The sequence below is a fragment of the Ambystoma mexicanum genome, chromosome 8, assembly GCF_040938575.1.
Source record: "Ambystoma mexicanum isolate Mex_15411 chromosome 8, UKY_AmexF1_1, whole genome shotgun sequence".
In the NCBI taxonomy this organism is placed as follows: domain Eukaryota; kingdom Metazoa; phylum Chordata; class Amphibia; order Caudata; family Ambystomatidae; genus Ambystoma; species Ambystoma mexicanum.
Window position 1 is genome coordinate 1,429,488,164 of NC_090929.1, and position 14,274 is coordinate 1,429,502,437.

A 14,274-nucleotide genomic window follows, 5' to 3' on the forward strand; every position below is an offset into this window, starting at 1 on the left:
GTCTTTGGCGATCAATAACATCTTCACAAACGTCCATGGATTCCGGAGCCTCGCTGACGGCCTACAGCTCTTCAGGCTTCGGCCTACACAGTAGGGAGAGTGAGGGAAAACATTTTGTACATTTAGAGTGTTTCATATTACATTTGGTCTTGCTGTTCCCCAGCTCTAATAATGGAGAAGACTCCTTTCTAAATGTTGCCTGTCCTGCAATCGAATCTTTCACTGGAAGGATACACATAGTGTGTGTAAGCATTGCCTTCCTAGAGACCCCCGGGAGACTAAATGTTGAGTGTGTAATCTCTTCAAGCTGTAAACACTTAAGCCTCAGTGGTCGAAGCGCTGGGCAGCCTACGCGATGCAGGCTGAGGCATTGCCTGGATACCCTGCTGTCATGTAGGAATCCAAGGCAGAGCAGGATCGTCCCAGCACCTTTAGGGACGCCGTGGAGACATCTGATCAGGAAACGTAAGATTCCCAAGGGCCATTCCCCAGCACCAACGGCAGGGGTCGCACACTGCTATAGAGGCTTCCTCTGGTGACAAAGGGAAGCATCTAAAACACACAGTAGTGTCGGGGGTGGTGCATGAGGCGCAGACACAAAAGAAACACACTGTTATACACAAATGTACCTCGCCACACATGTCGACGCACTAGCGAAAGGTTTAAAGGAGACGGCAGAGCTTGTCTCCTCGGCTGCCGGCTCAGCGACTAGTAAACCCTCAGCGCCCTTCGCCCAGTGCTTCGCTTTCAGGACAAATCCCAAAGTCCAAAACATATACAGAGCAAAGAAATACCTTCTCAGTCACCGAAACATCCACCGCATGCTCCAAAACAGACTGTTTCGGCACCTATGCAAAGCCAAGGTCAGGATACACCAAGGCCACCATTCATTTAGTGGATACACTCAAAACAAGACACAAGAACTCAAGAGGAGGAAATGGTCTTTCCTCTCCAAGACACAACCTCTGTTAATGCTTCGACTAAGGATAGATTTGGGTCACTCTTAACAAGATGGCTTCCTTTAAGGAGTTACTTGGAGAAACGCCCAATAAAGCATAAGCGCGTAGTTCAGGAGGAGGCAGAACCTCCCTCAAAAGCACCTACGTTGAATCTGCTGGGCCTTATGAATAGTCCATTATTCAGCTAGATGCAGATGACTAGGATGTTTGTGTTTTTGGAGGATGATCCTGGCACAGAGCCTGAGGATTATGCAGTACCATCTCCAGACGTCGCCATTGATTCTATTTCATCCTAACTCATTGATGATCAGTTGCCATATAATGAACTCCTAAAGAAAGCAGCTGATTTGTTCAAAATCGAAATACATGAGTCCGAAGAGGAAACTGACTTTGAAGACCTCCTCGATGAAAAGAAACCAATAGGTTAGTTTCTCATTGTAACAATCGATTAAAAGACTGTTACTACTGTCCCTTTCAACTCCAGCACAAACCAGGGATGTCAATTCACGTATAGAGAGAGGCTTTAAGCCAGCACCCACCGACCCACTTTTTATTACGGGTCAGTTAAAGACCAATTCCTTGCTAACTACCAACTGCAGAAGGGCTGGTACACCCTTGGCTACTTCAGAGGCCCCACCAGATAAAGAAAGCAAAAAGTTATATGCTATTATGAAAAGGGTACCGGCATCAGCTGCGTTTCAGATGCGTATCGCTAATACCACCACGCTCATGGCTAGTTTTAATGCAGCCCATTGGGATCAGGTGGAATACCAGGTTAGCGCAGTCCATGAGCCTCTACGGTCTGAAATGCTTAGACCTAATCTGAAGGCAAGCAGATGGCAAATGCCATTGTAAAGAATACTCTGGACGCTTCAGATACAGCCAGCAGAATAGTGACAGAATGGACACTAAATGGCCATGCGGGTCTTTGAAATTCGGGATTAAACCACAGAATGCGGTCATGCTAATTAACATGCCAGTCAAGGATAATATCCTGTTCAGGAAGGCAGTGGATGATGCCCATGAAACAGCCAAAAAAAACACGCAACTCTTACAACCCTCGGGCAGATTGCAAATAACGCTTTCCTTCAAAAAGCGTCATATGGTAACTACTGTCATTTTCGCGGACCAGGATATGCATGACCCTCCGCCCTATCAACCTGCACATAAGGGGTAGGCTCTAGTTCTTGGTACACCAATCGCAGACAATTACCAGCTTCATAATTGTCCTTTTAGAGACAATTCAGCCAAGGCCATAGCTGGAGTAGAGGCCAAACCGCCGGAGATTTGGCTTCTCCCATCAAAGAATGACTCCGTTTCAGGTCCCCTCCCATAGCACCATGGTTATGGTTCGCAGATCGCCATTCGCCCACGTATGGGAGGGCAATCGCATCAGACAAGTAGGTATTATGAACTGTGAAAGGTGATGCTGTTTGGAATTTATGCAACTACTGCATGATGATGCTCACTAGAACACCAACAGATTCTCCAAGCAGAAATGGTTCTACTGCAAAAAGGAGCCATGGAGCTAGTCCACCCCCCACCCCTGTCAGAGGTAAACAGGGTACCTATTTTGTGTACTTCCTTGTTCCAATGAAGGACAAGACAAAACGTCCAGTACTCTTCTCAAAGACAGGCAAACCCATATGTCAAACCTCAAACTTTCAGAATGACAACATTACAGGAAATTATTCCTTTTCTCAAAAGGGGAGTCTTCGTGGCAACACTGGATATGAAACATGCATACTTTCATATTTCAAGAATGCCAGCTCACAAAAAGTACCCAATATTCAAGGTGGGGTCCACACACTACCACTTGGTAGTAGTGGCACACCTACACAGACAATCCCAGTGTACCATTATATGGATGACTGGTTCCTAACAAAAGACCCACCACAAATGTGTCAACAGCATACGCAGGAGACAATGGACCTTCTGCATCAACCAGGATTTTCTATCAGTTAAGCCTGGTTCCCAATCGGGTAAAACAATTTCTAGGGGCAATAATTCAAACCGAAGACGCTTTCGTCTTCCCCTCCAATTAGAGGGTCTTAAACATTCTAGTACAAATCCCATGTTGTACAGTCGGTCATCAGATCAGTCAGTGAGGTAATGCACCTTCTTAGTATGAAGGTGGTATGCATATTCATTGTGACACATGCAAGGCTATACATCCATCCAATACAGGAATGGTTAGTGAAACAATGGTCGCAGGCGCGAGAGAATTGTTGCAGGCTGTAGTGCCGGCGCTTCAATGGGGGACACAGGAGAACTTGTTAAAAGGAAACCCCTGTTTTAAACCCTCAAGACACGTCGCAATCACAAGACACGTCACTTTCAAGTTGGGGAGCGCATTGCCTTCAGGCATGTGGACACAAACGCAAGCAGGGAAAAGCATCAATATTCTAGAGTTGCTAGCAGTGTACAAGGCACTACAAGTGTTCCAGCATCTTCTAGCAGGGAAGAATGTACTCCTTATCACGGACAGCCCAACTGCCATGTTTTTAGATTAACCAACAAGGTGTGTCACACACTCTCTAAATCTGTCCAAACTGGTTCAGAAAATCACCATCTATGTAGTACACTATCTACTTCGTTTGTTGGACTGGTCTTCAAGTCCATTTAGCTGCCCATTCTGCATACGCAACATCACAAAGCAAGGTTTCATGGTGAAAACTTTCGTTAAAAGCCTTTATGGAAAGGGTGAAAAGACTATATGCCCTGTTTAACCCCCCCCCTCCGCATTGCAAATCCACCCTGGTATTGGATTTAAATATTGTTCTTAATAAGATCATGGGTCTCTCTTTTGAGTCTATGCAGAAGGCAAGCCTCAAAGAGCTCACTTACAAAGCCGCATTTCTTATAGCTGTCACTTCCATATGGGTAAATGAGCTGCAGACATCGTATATTACAGAACCCTTTGTCACAATACATAAAATCAAGGTGGTCTTAAGAACACAGCAAAGTTAATTTCCAAATACATGTCGACCAATCTATTGAACTCTGTGTTTTCCCGCCCTGCAAAACTCTGCAGAGACAGCCCTCTGTACACTAGATGTTAGAGCTGTCATATACTACCTCAACAAAACCAAGACAATCGGGGGAAAACAGGCCAGTTCTTTGTTTCCCTAGCTGTCAGAAGAGAAGGGGACCCTGTCTCAAAGGCAGCTATTTCTAGATGGATAGTAAAATGCATACAGCAGTGTTACAGGTTGTCCAACAAGGAACTACCATTTGCACCTAAAGCGCACTATACGCAAATTACAGGTGCCACATTGGCCTTCATTGCAAATTTGATTTTGGAGGCAATCTGTAGAGCAGCTGCATGGAGTTCATTTCACACATTGACTCCACATTACTGTGTGGACACAAAGGCAAGGAGTGACTCTCGTGGGACAAGTAGCGTGAAGATATTTGTTTGCCTCTGTTCCTTCTAACAACCCACCTCCTTCTACTAGTACTGCTTGCTGGTCTTTTCAAAACATGTGATTCTAAGCAGATCCACACGCCTAGGAAGACAAACATTACATACTTGTAATCGTCTTTCTAATGCTGGGATCTGCTTAGATTTGCATGCGCCCACACTTCCTCCCTTCTTTGGGAGTAGAAGGTACATAGACAATATACACCTTCACATTTAAACAATAATCCTTTTACTGCACACTTCATGCAACCTCGGACAGAAAAATAAATGTGAGGACCTCGTCGCTTGAAGGACCATGGGTACAGTACACGTCACAGTAGGGATAGTATTGCAAACCCGCCCCGTTGATGTACCTTTTTGATTTAGAAAACAAGTCCATGTAATATTCTGCACCACCCACTAGATGGCAGCCTGTGCAAAGCATGCGACTCTAAGCACATACAGGAGTCGGAATGACAATTACAGGTATACAATGTCCCCCTTTTATCTCCTCTGCATGTCAATATCCTTTTCAACTGTCCGTATGTCTCTGCCAATATCCTGCAATCAGGGGATTGGCACAGTGCAAGTGCCTACTTCTAGAGGGTGGTTGATTGGGGGTCTACTTTTCCTGGTGTTTCTGTGGACTTGCTGGCTGTCTCTCTGTGGTCTGATGGATGAGGCATTGTCTAGGGCCGCTGGTTGGGAGAGATTGGGGGTCTACTTGCACAATTCTAACTGAATCTGTTTTTATTTCATTCTCTTAATGATTTTTCTTCGACAATGGTGCCAGGGCACATGCTTCACTTCATACACCCCTGAGCTTTGCTCTTTGAGAAACCCTGAAGCTTTATACTAGTCAGTTCTCCTTGAGTGAGTAGTTCTTTGAGTTAAAGATATATCGTCCATGGAAGGCTAGCTACAGGTTTTTCCTTTCCCAAGGAAAAGCAAATGCTGATTGTGTAGGTGATATTGGCAGAGGAATGCACAGGCATGAAGTTTGCACAGTTGAAATTAGTAGAAAAGATGTGTTTTAAGGTTTCTTCTAAAGGCTAGCAAGGAGTTCTGCAGTCTGGCAGGTTATGGTAATGCCTAGTCTCAATACTCCAAGGGTATACTGGCGCACAACTTGGGCTAATCGCCCAACCGTTGACCGACACATATCTGTGCTTCTGGAAAGTCCAGATATCCGTGTTTGCTCTTGCTTCGCACTTCCCACTTCTGTTTTAGTCAGATTTTCCCCTTTCATTGTATGTTGAGCAGTTGTGGGTACTTTGGCAGGGTGGGCCACTCGTTTGTCCTGGGTGCTGCCGATTGCTTTCTTCATCTGAGAAGCTGAGTGGATGGTGGAGTCTGAGTACCGCTTGGCTACTAATCAGAGCTTTGGTCTTGGAAATGGAGGGAAGTCCAGCTTCACCCTCTTGATTCTCAGAAGAGCATGGTTTTTAATTGTTACGATATGATGACATTTATAACACGCCTATACACAGGTGTTTCAAGGCACGATGAGGCAAGGGAGGAGGAACAGGGAAGAACAGAAACAATCCTACTAGGCCAGGTATCCTTCAGATCGCACAAGAGCATGGGGCGGGGGAGAGGGAAAAAGTGCATGGGGAAGGGAGAGGGGAAAAGTGCAGTACAAGGGATAGTAGAATACATAAGATAAAAAAGAAAAACGGCCACTGGTGGCAAGGCAAGTGCAGACATAAGTGCTGGTAGGGGGACTGTAGGGATACAGAAAACAGTCCACAGGTGCCAGCGTAGCAAGGGAGGCAGTGCGGGTGGGCAACTGGCGGGACCTGGGTCCCGTGAATCCGAAGGGGTGGCCAGGTAACAAGTGCCGTTTCTGCCAAGAAGTTTAGCCGGGGAGAGGGGGAGGCAAAGAGGAAGGTTTTGAGGTGCTTCCGGAACCGAAGATGGTTCTCCTCAAGTTTCAAGGAGACAGGAAGGCTGTTCCAGATGTGAGCGTTACATTAGTTAAACATCAATAACCTGTTCCTTTCTGTCACCCAAATGAAGACCCCAGAGCACGCTTCAGATGCATGGGATTGGGGCAGGTTAGAATTCAAATGACAAGCTATGAATGCCTTGTAAATGTTTATTGCGCCTGCATTTTGTGTCTTCAGATGAGAGGCTTTCATTGTTTGCTGCTATTAGATACTTGCTAGCAAGACTTTTCACTTTCAGAATAGATTGTTTTATAAACCCTTGAAAAGCTTAAGGACGAAATGATGGAACGATATTCTGTTGCAAATGAATGATGGATCTTCGCCAGAAGCAGACCCGCCCACCTGAACTCCACAGTGACAAAATGGCATGCACAAGTGAAACTGTTGGAAGTAAAATATGTATATATTGTTTTAAACCCACACTTTAAAAGTCGAATGCTTAAGTGTTGCATTACACTCTTATAACAAATAAGGAAGCATGCAAGTGCACCACTTGAACAACGCTTTCAAAGCACCAGGCTTAAAGACGAGAGTTACGGAGTTATTCTGACATACAAAGCTCGCTTTGGCAACTACCGTTTAACTCTTTAAAAGTTATGGGCGGAAGTGCCTGGTCAAAAAGCACAATTTCGATTATAAAGACCGATACCTCAAGTGCACTGGCCGTAGATGGGTCGGGCTTAATGGCAGCTAATTAAATTGTATAAACTCGGTCACATGTTTTGAAGTGAGCGAGAAATGGGGGAGGCGATCTAGAGATCGCTTGACACGAGAAGAGCATGCCAAGATAAAACAGGCAAGATTGTGAGCATCTGCAGAGAATGCTGCAGGGGGCAAAGCCGTAGACCCAGCAGGAGGCCCTGAAAACAAAGATGATGCTTTACTGAACTTTGCAGTGTTTTAAGAGCCCATTAGCGACCTTTCATTTTTTATTCCGGAATGAATACACAAGTGTACTTTCTCTGCTATGCAATTGTTAGCTTTACATACTATCTATTCTGACATTTTTAGCTTCGGTTTTAGACCAGCCTGCAATACTAAGACTAGACCTATGGAACTAATTCAGCTATAACTAGTTATGAGGAACACTGCGTTTGGGTGAATAAAGTGTAGCATTTTGGGATCGAGAAGGGACCAGTTATTTTTTTTTACACTAAGAAGTAAATGGACTTGAGTTTTCAACATGAATATGTATATTGCCTATATTCTTAAAATATTTTTTTTTCTATTACCATTAAAATATCAAACCCTTGTAATGTTTACATTTATGGACACATGTATGCTTGTCTAAGGGAGTCATTTCATTAAATGGAAGGATCAGGCCTATTAAGTAAATACTATTTGCCCTAGCTCTAGAAAGACTTGGAAAAATAACTGTTTATGAAGTGAGCATTTGTACAAGATACTGGAGAAGGGTGTTCAAGTCACTCAACGTGAATACATAGCTCGTTCCCTGTCTTGGCTTTCAAATACGTTTCTCTGCTTGCTACTGCATTGTCACCATTTCGGGTGGGTAGTCCCCTCTCTGAGATGTTATGTTATTGGGATTTATACTGCTGTCATTTTCAAGGTCTCCACGCGCTCTGCACAAATCCGGGTTAATCCGTAGATTACAGGACGGCATGCTCCTGTCTTGTCTTCCTACAGCGAGCCAGCTTAAAATTTCCTCAGACTCCACCTTTGACTGTTGAGTTCATTCTCTCAGGCTTTTAGATTCTACTGTGAATCTGGTCGTGTGACAACAAGGAGAGAAACAATACTAACATTTTTCATGTTCTCTTCTAATGGCAGTTCATTGTGTGTTTACACGGAGCGGCAGTGTTGATTTTCACAAAGCCCACTTGAGCTTAATGGGCATTTTCTTTGTCCCTTTCTATTTGTTCAATTCATCAGTGGGGATTAAAAACCAAATAAAGGTTGAAAAGAAGGCAAACCTATTTTTGTTTACTTGTGTGATCAATACATCCGTTGGTAACTTTCATGGCATCAAAAAGGATGTAATCTTCAAAATTAAACATTACATCATTGAGGACAGTGAGTGGCAAAATAAATGATTATATGCCAATAATGAAGGGTATGTTGTAAGGAATGTTTCCCCGCCCCCTATAATCATGTAATGTATGCCTATATCCTCTGATGTATGGGACTCTGGAGCTTCCTCGAGGGAGATGTGTGCTAAAACTCCCAAAATAAATAATACTGTACCGCATATAGATCCATAGATGCCGAAGATAATGGAGAACGAGTTTGGCTATTAAAAAAAAGAAAATGGAGACCGTGTGTGGTAACACATGTTTGAGAGATTTTGTAAGCATTGTCAATGTTGTGACTTCCCTGTGTCTGAAAAGGGTTTGTAGGTATATCTAATTTAAGGGGAAAAGGTTTGTTGTGAGAAAGTGTGGCTAGTTATTTGGGGAAGAGCAACGATTGTAGATCTCCTATGTAGATACTCCGGAGTAACCAAGGTTTTGGGTGCAGTAGAATTTCATGACAGTTCTATGTTTAAAATATCCCATGTGATATACCCCCGAAGTATAAACTAAGAGGTAACGAAAAAAGCTGCATTTTACATTAAAAGTAATGTAATCAAGAATATTGCAAAGGAAAAAGGGGGGGTGACGTTAGACCTTGTACTTACATTTTGAAAGTTATTTTCTGTGTAATCCGTTATGCTGCTGCGCCTTACGCTAATTGTCAAACAGTTATCATAAAACGCGTAGGAACCCCTTCTACACCTGAACATTCTACCATTATGTCCACACCAATTGGGTATTTCCTTTGTGTTTTCACGTTTATAGTTACTTTGGGGGTACTCCTTCTAACCTGCATTCTTACTCTCATCCCACGCTAAGTAAATTAATGCCTTTTTAACATTTTCTGCCTGTGATTTATGTTCTCATTTTACTATTGCTAAATTGTAAATACTGTGATGTATCCGCTTTAAATGGGTCTTTTTCATTAAGGTGGTGGTATTTTTGGAAAATAACACTGTTGGTTGCATTCTTCATTTTTTGTAGTAGGGTACAGTTGCTCCAGTTTGCAATTCGTGCACTTAGAGCAGATGTTTACATTTCATAAAAACGTATTGGGAGTGCAAAGTATGATTAACCTTTTTAGATTGGTACATGTTACTGAAATAAAGGTTTGAGTTTAACCAAATATTTTCCCACTGATGTTATGGGAGGAAAACGTTCAGGACTTTTTTTCCTCTTTTTGCTCAACATCCTTAAGATTGAAGTACCTATCCTACGTTTTAACTTATTTGCAGTCTTCTTTCTTGGAGACAAAAAATAACGCTGGTTGGTTTGTTTCTCATTGACCCCCATCAGCCTGCAATAGCATTGGATGCGCTATACACATTGTGATTTAGAAAATTGACATTTCATGGCTAACCTCAATATTACTGCCATTGTCGAGTCTATGAAGAACCCGCCCACTAACTTGTTCCTTTGCAATTTCTAGGGGTGCAGATGGTGCCAATCAGCTGGTGTGAAATGCAGTGCCCACGGACGCACATAAAGGAGTTCCGCAAGGTGGCCCGGGTACAGCCAGAGTTCCTACAGACATAGACTACTGTCTGCATTTGATTCCAATGCCTCTTCTGATCTGTACTATGGAGCTGTACTGTTGACAGCTCACCGTCCCGAAATAAACGTTGCTTGTACTGTGGCATGTGATCTTGCAACTCAATTGTGGTATATGTGGCAAACGTGTATATGGTTTGGCAGATTAGATGTGCAGTACGAAAAGACCATTGCTTTCTACAGGAATGGTTTAATTGCCATGAAGCCACTTCTTTGTGGACCATAATTACTTGTGCTAGAGCAGTTATGCTCGCTCTGGGGTGTTGAATCAGATGTGAAGTGCAAGAGTAGTGCAATATGCAGAGTTTCTTTTAGTTTTGGCTTTCCATTGCAGCATGTCATTAAGTAAATTTACTAAACAGTGTGAATTTCTTTCCTGCTCCAGAGTTGAAAATGTCTAAAGTGTTTAAATAAGTATTCAAATTTTATGCAATGAGAAATGAATGTATTTTACCCTTCTATTTTAAATGTTTTAAAAGCTCGCCATTTGTTTGTTTTTGTTTTGCCATATGTTTGGCTCATGGGTTTCCCAGATTTGATTAGTATCCGAATCCTCCAGCAAACATTAGACTAGATGAAGATGTGATAAGTGGGGCATGTTTTAGAGGGCGGCGGTCCCTGGTGTGGTTCGGGCTGGGCTGATTGCATGGTCTTTTCTTTGTGATCTGGTCATGTTTATTTCGCTGTGTACACAGAAGAACTAAGTGCCTGTGATTACCCCATCAAATGGTCGCTGTGGCAGTATATTTGTGAACGAATTAAGCTGGCCATATAATATGAATGTGGTTTGTGATGGACCACTTGCCAATAGCGAAAGGAGTAATACAAGTGCCCTTTGAGTGGTAAGTGAAGAAAACAACTTTGAACGATTTACAGCGCACCACCGACCAGGAGTACTGGGCAGTTTTAATTCTTGATTTGCTGTGTACCATTGCTGCTCCGCCAGTTATTTTGTACCTGCAACTGAACGGTTGCAAGCCTACCGTCTACTCCTTTTCTTGTGAGTGCAGGTGTCCGTGCTATCGATAGTTATTCCCCAAAGTGTGACTAATACTCTCAAGAACATAAAATGGGAGGTAACCATGTGCTGGAGTCTTCCCTTTGACACCATTTGCAATCCTGCATTGACGTGTTCCTACCAATGGCATACATATACCATGTATCACAGGGGAGCTCTGCAAACACGCTCTCCTATCTTCAGGGAGCCTTCAAGTTTAAAAATATATCTATTTAGAGACATTACCCAAAACCAGTGAAGGTCTGGATTACTCAAACATTTTTTTAAATTGCAAATATTTCTTTCAAACTTAAAAAATAAATAAATTAAAAGGCATTACTACCGGTCAAGGTTAACGGTTCTAAATGAGCGAAAGAGTGAATCATGCATGTGAAAGACGACATAAGGTAGACCTACAAAGGATCGACAGGGTACAAATGTAACCTTTTTTTGTTCGATGTGTATAAAGGAGGATTTAGGGCAGGGGTCAGTGGGGGTACCCCCACATTATAGAAAAAAAAGCCAATCCGACCAAGGGGAGTAATTGTGTGTTTCAGCGTTTTCAGTTAATCTGGGTTGTATGGTAAATGGTGTGGAAGAGGTAGGCAAATAGCTAAGGGGGAGGGAGAAACACCCATAATTAAACATGTCAATCCTTTAACCTTTTTCATCATGTAATGCATTTTCATTTTGAAATTAGTATGTCCAGTTTTCTATCTTTTGACCTAGATCAAGACATACAACCCAATGTATATGATGGTGGTATAATCACAACGGGAGATTTAGCAGTGGTCAACCAGGGGGAATTTGATCTACCTTAATTACTTTTGAGAAAACTGCTCTAGCAAGGATCTATGGACAATGTTTGTTGCAGTAATTGCCTGCCAAATTCTCTCGCCAAACACTGCATCATTGTTACCCCTATGCTATGCTGTCGTATCTCTTCATGACTGCACCGCCTTATAATTTGGCGCACAGCACTCCGGCTCCACACTCTGCGAACACTCTCCTCATAAAATATTTGCCCTATATTATTGGGCATTGCTACGGTGGGATGTCCTATAGCTGAACTCCCGCTTTTTACAGCTAGATTCCGCACGCAATCTGTTTAGCATGGACTAGTCTTGATCCACTTTAAGGCAATACATCACTTTGGCATCCCAACTGAATAAGGTCCAGGCCTGACACAGCTTTATCAGATCTGTGATTGGCTCTAGCTCTAATAAAATTAATAGTTTTACAACCTTGTAAACTCCACCCCAGAAGCTGGGCACTAGAAGGAAATGACGGTCTCCAAGTGAAGGTAAAGTGCTGGAGTGGTTTGCACATAAATAAGATGGCTTCTTTGGCAATGTCACAACAGCCAATCTGAACTGCCTCACTGTGTTACAAACGGCATTGTTGATAGATAATAATCAGTTTAAATACATTCCTGACCCATGAGGTATGCTAGCAAAGTCTGCATGATATTTTTCGTAGATTGACCAAAACAGTGGGTGAGGTGAGTACTTGTACTTGGGCTCCTTTGTTGATGTGACCTAAGCCACCAAATACTGATTCCCTGGTGCCAAAATACGGGAGGGAAACCGAGTGATCCACTGATATCAAAGCCTCTGTGGCATTGTTGCCCTTGAGGTTGCTGGTTGTACGACCTGACAGTCCAGGCTGTCTATGCAGCACCTTCTCTCCCTTTGGTAGTGCTGCATTGCAAGGAGGCGCACTGTTTCCTTGAAGGCAAGGACAGCACTTGACATGGAGGGTCTCTCTGCGGCACACCATGATCCAGGCGCTGTGGCTGAAACGCTGCACCACTAAGTATCACACTTGTGGATCTTGCCATTTTCTGTGGGTTCCACAGATCCAGATCGTTCGAGGAGGTACCCCTGGCTGGCGCAAGTAAAGTCAAGCGGCAGGCGGTTAGTCCGGCTAGAGACACACTGCAGATACAGCTCCTAGTACAGGGCACACAAGCTCTGTCACCTTGCCCGTCTACGATGAGCTTACCGGTGGCCGGCACAAATTCATCGAAGCATAGTAGTTTGTCACAGGAGAAACCGAAGAGGGACTCCGAAAGGAACCCTCTTCGAAGCCCTTGGCGATGTCCACTTCTACGGCTTCGTCAACAAGACAGTCTACAGCCACGACTACGTCGACCAGACCATCGTCGACTGTTACGTCATCGGCTGCATTGGGCTCATCTTCGTGAAAGGCATCAACTGCCACCTTATCAGCGGCTGCTTTGTCGACAGCCACCTTGGTGATGGCCACCTTTTCGCCGACTGCTTCGTCAACAGCCACCCTGTCAACGGCTGCCTCGTCGACTGCCACCTAGTCGACGAGTAAGGAAAAGCCCCTGGCAAAACCTGCAGCAAGGGTTTCACTGCAGGCAAGACACACAACTACTGCTTCATTGACCGCCACTACCCAGTCAATAAAGGTGCCAGCCATGTCTGTAGCCCTGATGGTAGTGGCTAGACCAGGAGACCAGTACGCAGAGAGCACAGTTGGTCATTTGACCATTTATACTAGTTCCGACAACGACACACGGCATGAGTGCTTAGATGAAGGTGGCTATAGCCATCCTCACAGTGGTCAGTTCTCTGGTCTCAGAGATACAGCAGCGGCTACCACCCATAGCGAGCCCTTCAGGGGACAACCCTAGGTACAGCCCTCAAGGCCTCCACACAGGCATCGCTCGTCTACCCCAAGGCAACCACCATCACCGCTGCCTGTTCAAACACTGCCAGTCGATGCGCCGCACACAGATACGGTAACAAACACTGGCACAACGGACACCGATTAATTTGATTACTGTCACAGCTGATGGGGAGCCAGCAGTTGCATATACCACCACTAGAGCTTCACCTCCAGATGAAGTTGCACCATTTCATGATGACGTAGGCATCTGCCCTATTTAATCTGGTGCCAGAGAAGAGGAAGGAGGGTTTCCTCTACAAGAGACGTACCTCAACCAGGAAGATTTTATCTGTCCCGTTACTGGATGAGGTATGGGAAGAGGCCGTGGCCTTAATGAAGTCCCCGAGATACGCACTGGCGAAGCTGAACCGGCTAGAGAAAAAATACAGGGTGCCAGACTCGGACCCAAAATGCCTCTACTCGCAAAACATCCCGGATTCAGTGCTTTTGGCCGCAGCGAGAAAATGTTCAGTAAACCCATCCTCCAAATCTATGGTTCCACCGGACCAGGAGGGAGAGAAGCTGGATGTGTCCGGAAAGCGCATCATATATACTGCAGCGTCAACCATCAAGACGGGCAACAGTCTAGCCATCTTGGCCCAGTATGATCAGGAGATGTGGCTTAAACAGGGCCCACTCCTAGAATTCTTGCTGATAAGAGGATAGAAGCATTGCCACTGTTTCA

The 14,274-nt window shown here is 44.2% G+C and overlaps 1 protein-coding gene across 1 annotated transcript in view; it reads left to right on the top strand.

Annotated features, from left to right (window-relative positions):
- Nucleotides 1-9,980, top strand: part of EXOSC1 (exosome component 1) — a 182,871-nt gene extending 172,891 nt beyond the window's left edge. Inside the window, exon 8 of the mRNA XM_069611579.1 lies at nt 9,774-9,980. Within this exon, the coding sequence (XP_069467680.1) occupies nt 9,774-9,880 (107 nt within the window). The 3' untranslated portion in view covers nt 9,881-9,980. The remainder of the gene's footprint in view (nt 1-9,773) is intronic.
- Nucleotides 9,981-14,274: the final 4,294 nt, after the last annotated feature.